This window comes from Marmota marmota, unplaced genomic scaffold (assembly GCF_001458135.2).
Source record: "Marmota marmota marmota unplaced genomic scaffold, marMar, whole genome shotgun sequence".
In the NCBI taxonomy this organism is placed as follows: Eukaryota; Metazoa; Chordata; class Mammalia; order Rodentia; family Sciuridae; genus Marmota; species Marmota marmota.
The window spans coordinates 12,926,116-12,937,855 of NW_025999998.1; the positions used below are offsets into that span (position 1 = coordinate 12,926,116).

At 37.5% G+C, this 11,740-nt stretch overlaps 1 protein-coding gene and 1 long non-coding RNA gene across 26 annotated transcripts in view; one reads left to right on the plus strand and one right to left on the minus strand.

Annotated features, from left to right (window-relative positions):
• The window catches only part of Trpm3 (transient receptor potential cation channel subfamily M member 3), a 529,872-nt gene that overhangs the window by 213,502 nt on the left and 304,630 nt on the right, over nucleotides 1-11,740 (minus strand). For all 25 annotated transcript variants that reach the window (XR_007349031.1, XR_007349032.1, XM_048806882.1 and 22 more), the window contains one exon: nucleotides 2,471-2,645. Coding sequence is in view for 23 of the 25 variants with exons in the window: in XM_048806882.1 (XP_048662839.1) it covers nucleotides 2,471-2,645 (175 nt within the window). In the remaining 2 variants the exon portion in view is untranslated. The remainder of the gene's footprint in view (nucleotides 1-2,470; nucleotides 2,646-11,740) is intronic.
• The window catches only part of LOC125617901, a 74,090-nt gene that overhangs the window by 33,594 nt on the left and 28,756 nt on the right, over nucleotides 1-11,740 (plus strand). The window lies entirely within an intron of this gene.

An 11,740-nucleotide genomic window follows, 5' to 3' on the forward strand; every position in this document is an offset into this window, starting at 1 on the left:
AAATATAAAAATATAAAATTATATTTCTTATCTCTGTACTAGTTTATGTACATACTTCATATTCTTTGATAATTAGCCATAGCCATGTTCATATGTTTATGCAGATTCCATATTGTGGGATTGTGGTTTCACATATTTCAACCATAAAATAATTAGAGGTAGGATTGCCAAGTTAAAAGGGCATGGTGTTATGAGTATTGATTTTGGGAATGGGGAAGATGGCCTCTATGGGGAAGGGATCCCCATGACATAGGGATCTTCAGTTTGGACACTGGTTGCAACCAGGAATACATTGGTCTTCTCTTTATTGGGATAGAGAGAAAAATAAAAAAATAAAAAATTATAATTCAAAGAGGAAGCTGGACATACCTTTAGTGCTTTTAAATATTTAAAACACAACTTCATTGAAATACTTTATGAGAAATACTGAAGCACATATGTCAAAACACATTTCAGTGACTTTCTATAATATCCTAGAAAGAATCCTAGTCTAGGATTAAGGTATGTTGTGGTCTTAGAAAACCATTTAACTTCTCTGAATATCTGTCTACTATGTTAAACTATCTAGTATACCTCCCAACCATTAAGATGTATCAAATTTCTCCCATATTAAAACAGGAACAGGAAGGGCAAATTTATGGGAGACTTGAACATTTTCAAGACATACAACCCAAGATAATAATAAATAATAGACGCTAAGTTCCAGCTTTCATTATGTATAGACCTAGGAAGCCTGAAATGTGGAGGTAAACGGCTTATTTTTTCTTTAACATTTTAAAAGGAAACTTGCATTCTGAATGCAAATATGTGTCTACTTTGTAGGAATACAATAAAATAATCTGCAAACATTAGGAAGCACAAAATAAGCCAAAGCTAAAAACTATAAAATTCTTGTTTATTTCTGGAAAAAGACGTATTGTTAATTTTAAAATGTGAGGAATATGGATAATTTTTTAATTAAAAAAAGGCAGAGGTTTTCTTGGTATCAACTCTTTAGGCCTAAAACCGTTGTCCCGCTAGAAGCCCCATGCCTTTCATTATTCCTTAATTCAGATATTTAGGTTCCTGTACTAATGAGGTAAATCTGCTCTATGGCTCACCTGGAGAGCTGATCAGCTGGCAAAGACAGAGTTAGGATGGAAAGAGGAGGGGTGGTGTTGAGCTAGAAGGTGAAGTCTCTTTACTTTAAGGAAGGCTCGATAGGAGAGGTAGAGGAGGGAGTGTCCTGTGCAGTAGGTCAGCTCATCTGTCATTTTTTGGTAACTATATGCTCACCCATTTATTTCTGTCATTTTTTGGTAACTATATGCTCACCCATTTATTAGATTGACAATAACTTCTTAAGGGTGGCAATTTTGTTATTTTCATTTTTTATCTCAGCGTATGACATAGTGCAGGGCACTTGCTGGACATTTATAAAAAGCATGAATAAAAGATCCCCAGCTCCTAATTTTGTGTGGTCATGAAAACTGATTGGCTTAAGTTCTTTAAAAACGAATGACTTTCTTGTGTTTTCTTCTTTAAACTCCTGAATACTTTGACATGCGTTACTTTGATCTGTATATCTGCAAGAATGCTTGAACCCCAATAGTCATTGAGTAGGAACTCAGATTGGAGGAGGCCTGTGAAGGAGTCCTTCAGGGTTGAGGGCTTTGGACTGGTGAAAGCAGCATTAGACAGCAGATGAACCAAGGTAAGTACATGGGGAGGTGACTCAAGAGGATTTCACAAAAAGACCAGAGAAGCTACCATTACAGAGACTTTTTTTCCCCCCCTAACTTTCCAAGCCAGGCTAGAGGGACCTAAGAGCACTATCCATCAAATGCTTTTTAACTGTATTTATTGTAGTATTGGGGATTGAATCCAGGTGCTCTCTACCACTGAGCTATCCTTTATTTTGAGACAGGATCTTGCTAAATTGCTCAGGCTGGCCTTGAACTTATGATCCTCCTGTTTCAGTCTCCGGAGTAGCTGTAATTACAGGTGTGTGCTACCATACTGGGCTTCACCAAATGTTTTGTACAGCAGCTTGGTAATGCTGGAGTTTTGAAGGCAAGCCTGGAAGCTGCACATCTCAGGTGTACTTGGTTACTAACCTGCACTGTTTGGTCCAGATTAGCTGTGCTTCATTTATTGTAACCCCATTCTTGCTTTTCCTTATTTGGAGGAGAAATGAAAGGAAGAGAAAAGATGACCACATCTACAATCTCCTTTCTTCCCCTCACTCTCTTATCAGTGTAGTCTGGTACAGAATCCATGGAATTTGTCATTTCATGGGACATTTAGGGTCTGTTCCTCTGATTTTCCCCCCAACTCTCCCTCCATATGCATCACTTAGACAATTTGTGCATAGCTGATTCTGATGTGAGGTGTTGGTTGAGCTACTGGAACACTCATCTCACACCCTCTTTTCCAAGCATCAAACACAAGCTTTGCCCTTGGGTCTACATGGGCTGCAGGGGTTACCTACCCGCCTTCTTCTGAATATTTATGCCCAAATGCCAGGATGTCAGATGCCCGTCCACTGCCATCACAGACCACCACAGGCACAGGAGGCGTGTCTCGGAGGTACTCCAAAACGATGGAGATCACATTGGGCCCTCCTTCCACGATGAGTGCCACCACCGGAACCCCTTGTCCGATTCCTGCATTAAAAAAGGAAAAGAAAAGGGAAAAAAGAGAAAAGAACACAAAGCCAGCAAACCAAAGAAACAAAAAGAGAAACAAAAAGCAAAAACTAAAATTACTGAGCACAGGGGAGGTGACAACATATGAAGGGATAAAATATTGAATGAAAATTTACAGAAAACTCATTAGCAGAATCCCACCCCCAGGGCATCCATCTGACTTTGCCCTCTCCCCACAGCTGTCCGGATGCACAAGTCAGCTAAGGCACCAATTACCCTACTTTGCATCGGGGAGCCTACGGTGAGGGGAGAGAAAGGAACCGGTTAACAGAAAAAGCACTGGGCCAGCAGCCAAAAGATTCGAAGCTAAATGTAATCCTAAGCAAGTCTCTTATCTATCCAGTAGTTCCATTTCCTATATAAAAAAATGGCAAGTTAAAAATTGCCACCCTCCTGAAGTTATGAGAGTGATAAGAAAATGTTAAATAGTTCTCTTTATTAAAGACTTTGAATATCTGCAGAGTGGTTGTTGAATCAACTGCTGGCTAAATTGCAGGTCTAGCATCCTGACCACAGGCGATCAGCTTGATTACTGGTGCTCAGCAGCACGGTGGTCCTAACTGATTCCCCAGGAGACACAGCACCTGCCACAGTCAAATTCTTCTCTACTGAGCAAGGCGCCAGGCACGTGATCAGTACACATTTGGTGAATTGAGTTGAATTAAGGGGTTTCACAGATCTTTCTGAAAATCTCTAAGCTATTTATTCCAAGCCATGGCACATTGCTATTTTTAGGTAAAAATATTCTTGTATCAGTGCTGCATGTGTAGTTCAAGCTAACGTATTAAATGGAAGTATTAAAAATGAATGTCTGATGGGACTAGGGTTGTGGCTCAGTGGTTGAGCACTTGCCTAGCATGTGTAAGGTACTGGGTTCGGTTCTCAGCACCACATATAAGTATATGAATAAAATAAAGGCCCAACAAGGTCTAAAAAAATTAAAAAATGAATGTCTGACATACATGTATGATATGTCAAAATACACTCTACTGCCACGTATATCTAAAAAGAACAAATTTTAAAAATGAGGCACAATGAGACATTAAATTCATTTTCAAGTGACATTTCAAGTATCATCAGCGTTCACTGATAATTCCCTTTTGTTCAGTTTGGATTTATACTGTGTTTTCTCTCCCTATGTCCTCAGAATAATTAGGAAGTTGAGAAGTAACAGAAAAATTAGAAGGTCATCTTAAAAGTTCTCTTAAAAAGATAAAATTGAAATCTTGCCACTTCTGTAAATATGAACTTAAAAAAACATCAAACCTTTGGTCACCTGGTTCTCCCTTAGTCCCTTTTGCTGTGGTTTTATCTTATATCAAAAAAACTGCTTCCCAGTGGCAAATAATAGTTTGGGATTCTGTTTCTTGCTCTAGAGATCTTATTTGACTTATGTGACCTGTTTTACTTTTAACATCCGAGTACTTCAGTCTTGCAGGGCTTTATCTACTCTAAGTTAGAAAATATTTTTTTTATTTGAGTTTCATTTTAAGGGAATTTTCCAAATGCCAGATACACCAAAATGGGTGCTGTTCAAATCTACATTTTAAAAATATAAATAAAAGGATGACTGTTGATTAAGCCAAGATTTCTTTTTGTTCTCCAGAAGGAACCTGGGGAGAGAAGTGACCTAGGGTCCTGTTAGTCTTCTTGGATGGTGAGGTTTTGAGAATTATTCCTTCCAATCCAAGTCAGGGAGTGAAAGGTCTTGCTGCTCTGTCTTGACCCAGGATCCCTTAATGTCTTGGACACTAGGTTTCTCTCAAGATCTGGGTATGTATGAAGGGGATACTTTTGCATTGCTGCTGACCATGACCACTAAGTAAATGGAAGTTGCTCTGAAGATGAAAAGCTAAGTTGAAATGTTAGTAGAGCACACCTCTTCTAGGAGAGAACTTGGTGTCCTAAAAAATATCCACCCATATAGGGATTTGTATTTCTTTTCATATACTTTGGAAAACAATGCATCTTTTCCAATGTGAAATTCTGATATGAGGTATTTCTCAAAATACTATATATACTACTTTATTTCTCCCTTTGCTTTGCTCTTTCACAGGCTCCTATGCCTTTTATCAAGGAACAATATGCCATTTTCCTGTTTGATATAAAACTGATATATCTACATTCATTTTAGGATCTCCTCCAAAAATTTGCCCAATTCTGACTCTTGAGCATGAATTTAGTGGGACTTTAACTCTCAGACCAAGTATTATCCACTCTGTATTCTCAAGGAGAAAGAAGTCCTAGAATGAACTTTCTAAAATGTTCCAGTTAGGGTCTACAGGACAGCAAGCAAGATGGCTGGAAAAGTCCTCTCTCTTTGAGAGGGTTCATCCATGTAAAAGATCGACTTTTTTTTTTTTTAAGGCTAATTTGTATGACAGTAATAAACTGCCAATTTATCTCCTGCCAATATATTTGTCAATGTTGGAAAATGTTATAACCTCTAGAAACATAGAAGCATTTTCAGGTTAGGATTTTCTGTATTGGAATGAGACTGATTATAAAATAGAACAATTAAAGCAAGTATATTAATACAAAGCTCAAAATTAAATAGTAAAAATTGGAGCATAGTATCCCTTTTCTCATAAATTATATGTCTATAACTCCAAATTCTTTCCTATTTCCTTCAGTGATAAAACATTGAAAAATTTATTCGATATACAATAAAAGCTATGATAGCCTAAAATAAAAGCATTTTTAAATTTCTTAGTTAGGAGAGGTAGAGAATCAGATTAGGTCTAAAAATAGCACGTTTGTTATAAATTAAACTTGCTAATGCATGGTAACACTTTTCTGTCACATCTCTCTTACTCAGCCTTTGTTTCCAGGGAAAAGAAAGTGATACCTAGTGTTTAGCAATGACCTAAAGCAATGGTTCTTAACCTAATTTGTGGAGGCAAGGATCTTGGCACTCTTCTGTGAATCTAGGAGAGCTAGCAACACTTTCTTTAGAAAAGGGAACATATGGATGGATACAAAAATGCCTCCATGCAATTTCAGGGGGTTCACGGATCCTTGAAGCCTATATGAATATCTTGATAAATGGACCTCAAAATCCCCACCCTAAATTATAATATTTTGATGCATCTGTAAAAACTATCAATTTGCTTTTTGTACAGCTCATGGAGTCAAGTTCTAGGATGGGTTTTCAAAGAAAATTCTATGTCCAGGGGAACTATGTCAGGTCACTGCTACCAGTTATATTGATAGTGCTTTACCTGGAAGGTTTAGCCAATCAGGATGTATCTCCTCCCTCCCTCTTTTCCTTGTTTTTCTTTGATTTTTCTGTTCAAACTGTCTTTGCTAAATTATATTTTGGACATAGGATATTCTAAAAATCTCTAGGAAAAATTCACAAATTTATAAGTTAGAATCTGTGGGATGTGAATTTTTAGTAAGCAAAGAGCTTTGTAAAATACCAAGAACAATATATTTTTATTAGCACAAAGAAAACATTTTGAGAATCCCCTGCATATGTAGCAGGACTAATATAGCTCACTGCCATTTTCTTTATGCTGTTAAAAAAATTAATATAATTTCCTTTTGACAAGATCCTCACAAATTCTGTCTTGCTCAGCTAAACTTACAGACGAATTCAACTCCCACACCTGAAAAAATGTGATTTAGATTGACATTTTAAGAAATATGTATTATTCAGGAAAAAAGTTGATCCCCAAGGGAGTGTGTGTGTGTGTGTGTGTGTAAATTCTTGTTTATTTTTTGGGGGGAGTTGATTTGGGGGAAAAGTAGATTAGTTCCTTACTTGATTGCAGTCATTTTTCATCTTCTTCTATAACCAAAGTCTTGCAGAAGTTCTTAGAAATTCTATTAGAATTTAATTTTAGAACAATCTTTAAGTTGCTTTAAGCAAAAAGAGGCAAGAGGCTTGCCATGCTCTTCAGCTTTTACAATTTTGGAACTGGAAACATCATAGCACACAAAAATGTGAGTTTGGATAATGGATTCAGCAGCTGCATTCTACAGGATTCTGGGTTGACCAAAGGCTTTCTAATTACACATGGAGCCCTAGTTCTTTGTGTAAGATAACCTCTTAGACTTTGGTCACACTTCATTCTGACTGCTATGCAATTCATCCAGCACTCCCAATAAAGTGAAAAGTTTCTGTGTTGGATTAAACAAAGACTGGGTTGGGCATTGTGAGGGAGATAGGTGGCAGGAGCAGAAGAATGTCTTACCATTCCAAACAGCTTTGTTTTTTAAAGCATTTCTATCTCTTCTGACATGAAATCATATCTATGATCAGTTCAGGCATTTGTGAAAACATTGGGTATGTTGCAGTAAAATGCCTCAATAGCTGAGAATTTTATTCAAACCAGTGCTTTGGTTTTATGTGAAGATCACCATATATGATCTAAAGTGCTTATAGGGATCATTTATCTGTGGTTGGAAAATGGTTCCTATTTTACAGGAGATGCAGCATAGGAAATTATTTTTAAGTCTTAATGCCCACAGGTCACAGATCATGATTATTATAGTACAGGTCATTCAGAAAGGGTGGTTCCCACTTTGTGTGAGATGACCTCCTGAAGACCTTGCCTAATTCAGGACTGTGTCGATGGTAGAAAGCTATTTCTATTTACCAGCTAAAGTCTTGTAGCAATAATAGCAACTCAGTTAATTATTGGTGCTGCCATCTCTGGGATTATGTGATTCTTAGTTTTTCAAAAGTTTGTGTGAAAAATTCATGTTTCAAAACAATAGGTATTGTGAAACTTTGTCAATGTTTTACTTTATACAGCTTTGCTTTCGTGATTATAATTTTCATAACATTAAAAATCATTGAACAAGTGCTCTTCATCTAACCTCTTCCTCAAAAAGCACTGTCTTTGATTCAATGGTTGAGTCTACCAACAGAAACATGGTCACCAACTTCTATATTTAGTTTATATAATGGGGCCAAAACAACTAAGTAAACCCCTAAGATACTAATTTTTAGGCAGACTTAGTGGACGTCAGCAATTACTGTACAGATGAATGGGAAGAGAAAATGATATGAAGCTGGTAATTAGTTGTATTTAAGAATGACAACATAAAATTTTTTTTCTTTCTCTTTAAAGCGTTTCTTATAATTAGGAAGACTCCAGTTTGTAAATACATGAATATTCAGGTACAATTGTGGAAATATTATACAGAGAGAATATTTTATTGTGCTATGTTTGTAGAAGGAAACATTAGAAATCTCTGAACTACTTAGCAAGTAAGCCCTAGAAAATAAATGAGTCACATAAGAAAAAAATACATCTTATTTTAAGCAGAATATTTTCTAGGTCTTCTACAGAAGCAGATATTTTGTATCGTGCCTTTATTTTTTGGAGGTAGGATACATTATTTATTCAAGAAAGAATAATGAAATGTGTCTGACCTTACTTAGAAATGGGTAATAAAGCAAAATATTTTTTAGTGAATTTTGGTGATGTGCCCAATTGTTGACTGCCAGACCCAATGCACCAATCCTTTGTGCTGCTATAACAATTTTTCATTAGTTCTTTTTAGTTATACATAACAGTAGAGTCCATTTTGATATAATTATACAAGCATAGAATATATCTTATTCTTTTATTTGTTCTTTTTAGATATATATGACAATAGAGTGTATTTTGACATATTATACATACATGGAATATAAATTATTCTAATTAAGACCCCAGTCTTGTGGTTGTACATGATATGGAGATTCATTGGTGGTGTATTCATATATGTACATAATAAAGTTATCATTCTGTGCCTAAATTAATGCTGAAGAAGGCATTTAGAAATATAAAGAACTTCATGAACAATTAACCAGTCAAAATAAAACCACATGTAACAAGATGCTTCACTTTAGGACTAAGCAGAGGTAAAATAATGTGAATTTTTTTCTGTATCTTTTCCTGTCATTACCTGTCTATGGCAACTCTTATTGGTATTTAACTTAAAAGAGTTCCTGAATATGCAGTCCTCCCATATTTGAAGCTAATATCAATCTACCACAACAAACATGCCTGTATATTTTATTTTGGTATGTGACTTCTCAGAAAATGTGGCAAGAGATACGAGGTTATCAAAATACTGAAGATACAGGGTTTGGATTAATTGAAATACCTCCCTCAGACTGGGGAAAAAAAAAAGAAAACTAATGGTTCATGGCATTCCTTATCCTTCAGGCTTAAATGTGAAATCTATTGAATTAATATGGAAAATTCTCTGTCTTCAATACTGCTGAACAGTATTACACAACACTTAGAATCTGGAACTTAATTTTCCAACCCAAGAACTGTACAGAATGTACAATGCAATTTGTATATTACCAGTGCCCTAGATATTTTCATAGGAATCCTGTGCTAGCCACTATCAGCTGGTTTCCATTTAGGCCTTGTCTTTTTGTTTTGCTTTTCTGTCCAGCAACCAGAGGCCAAAGGACAGAACCAGGGAATTGGATGAGTGGGCTGACTGAGAAATCTTGAAAGCCCTTGAAGATGTCTTTGTGGAGGATGTGCTGGAAATACTCATCCTGCCCCTTTACCCACACTCCTCTCTGGGAACTGACCTGCACCTAGCCCTGAACGGCAGCCTTACTTGTCTTTTTCCAAACCTGATTGGATTAGAGATAGTCATCAGATATGCATTTGCCTTCCCACAAGTGGTGTGAAGATCCGAGCCCAAAGTGAACAGGTGGGAGATGGGCTGCAAGGGTCCTCCATTTTGGGGAGTGAAGCCTCCATTAGTAATGGCTCTGAAGACACCAGGTGAGGGTGAATCAAGGCACAGAAAGCCCCACATGAAGGAAGAAAACAGGAGCAAAGGGAATCATAGAAGGGAGAGATCACATGATCCAAGTGAGTGAGGAAAGCAGGGTATGTGTGAGAGAAGAGAGGCATGAAGGAGATACATAGATCCAGAGAAGAAGGGTGGGGAGAGAGATGCAGACAATGGAAGAGGACCATGGATGGCCAACTCTTCCTATAGACATATATCCCTTTATATGCTTTTGAGTGAATTTGTGTTTATTTGCTACCAAACATTCTCCACCCCCAGCTTCACCTCTTCTTGGTTCAAGAAAACAGTCTTTATTACCAGTGCCCTAGATACTTTCAAAGGGATCTGTGCTAGCCACCATCAGCTGGTTCCATTTAGGCCTTGTCTTTTTGATTTGCTTTTCTGAAGATCCCCAGGGACACTTTTCTAGGTATGAAACCTGCAAGGAGAGAGTACTTATACTTGAGGGGTTTTTGCATAGGAGGAATTTGGGATAACATAACCACCCCCACCCCTCCGTCCCTGTGTGTGTGTGTGTGTGTGTGTGTGTGTGTGTGTGTTTGTGTATGCATGCTTGTGCCTGTGCCTGTAGAAGGTAATATTCAGGTCAGTGCTGGCGTGTGCCTAGTATCTATCAGTATCAGGTGGGGCTTCGTCTGGAGCAAGGTTGATGACTTCATTGGAAGCCTGTTTACCTGCCATGATAAGCTGCTCTGCTTCTCTCACTTAAAGAAGAGCTGCCTGTGTGGCATATCAGAAACTTCCCCTTGGCAAAAGAAAGGAGGGTGATTAGATCTCATCTCCCCAGAAGTCTATGCCCAAGGGCAGAGGGCAATCCTTCCTCTGAATAGCCCAGATTCCTGGAGAACAGAACCACTTCTTACATCCCACCTGGATTGGAACATTTGCCTGTTCCCTTCCTGGCAATGTGGGCCCTGTGCTTGGGCCTTGCCTTGATCTCAGTGGACTTTTCTAGAAGGACTTCCATCATTACCATCTCTATACTTTAGAAGCTTGACCCATCTTGCCCCTCAGATGAAGCTTTTCCTGAGGTCCTTTCTAGCTCTGGACAGGATCATCTCCTTGTTCTTTGTTCCATAAGGGCCTATATCTCTATCTATCTTGGGCTTTCTGTTGACTCCCAGTTCCACCTATTGTGACTATATTCTATTTTACACCCTGCTACTAGAAATCCGAGATCATGGCTAGACTTCACCAAACTAATAACTTAGGAGCTGGAACCAGGCATGTCCTAGAAGGGCAGAAAAGTAGCTTGATACAGATTCATATACAAAAACGTATTTTCATATTCTATGTAGTATCTAACACACAGACTAGCTATATAATTTATGGGTCATTGGGTCATATGTGAGTTGTTACTATATAGCACTTAGAACTTGGCACTTAAAAAGGACTTTATGGTTAAACACAGGTAAAAAGATGTTTATTTACATTTATTAAACTTCTGTTTCTCTTTAAATGATTCATAAAGAAGGAAGAAAACTGAATGTGATTTATGTGATTAAATGAAAAGGATGTCCTGACAAATGTTTTGAAACATGCTTTCCTAAAGTTTGACCACTTTCTCATTCAGACCTGTAATATTCTGAGAAAGCCACTTGCCTTTATCTTGGATCCAAAAGGCTAAAAATTTCTGCTTTGGGGTAAGTGACCTTTTGCATCACTCCCCAAATGCCTTCTCCTTACTGCTTCAATCAGCTTATTAAGTCTTTTGAGTTCTGTGGGTTGGAAAGAGATGTAAATGACAAATAACAAAACCCATAAACCAACTTCAATTGCTTACAAACTAACTTGGTTTTTGACTTAATCAATGGGAACAGTTATTCCCTTATGGTCAGACAGCTCTGATTGAAATATTCTGCTATTAATGTCAGTGTACTATCAGGCCATCTAAGCAGCATCCCTGTGAATCATTTCAATAGAAAGGGAATGTTCAATCCCAAGAGTAGTAAGGCAAATATTACTTTCATAAAAGAAAAAAGCCAGCATTATTTTCTTTGGGGTCATTGTTTGAAAGCTGAATGTTTTAATGTAATTGATCTAAGTCTAAAAAAGAAAAAACCTCTCCCAAACAAAGCTATGGTCTTAGTCTTTACTCTTTTCAAAACACACATCAAAAGGCTGACCTTGCCTTCTCAAATGTAAGGTAAACCGGAGTGATTTGAACTCATTTTACTTTATAATATCTTGCCCACACTCCCTTATAAATGCCAGGCTCTATGTCCACATCCCATGCAAGGTTCTTGGCAAAATTAGAAAGTTACAGAGCAGCC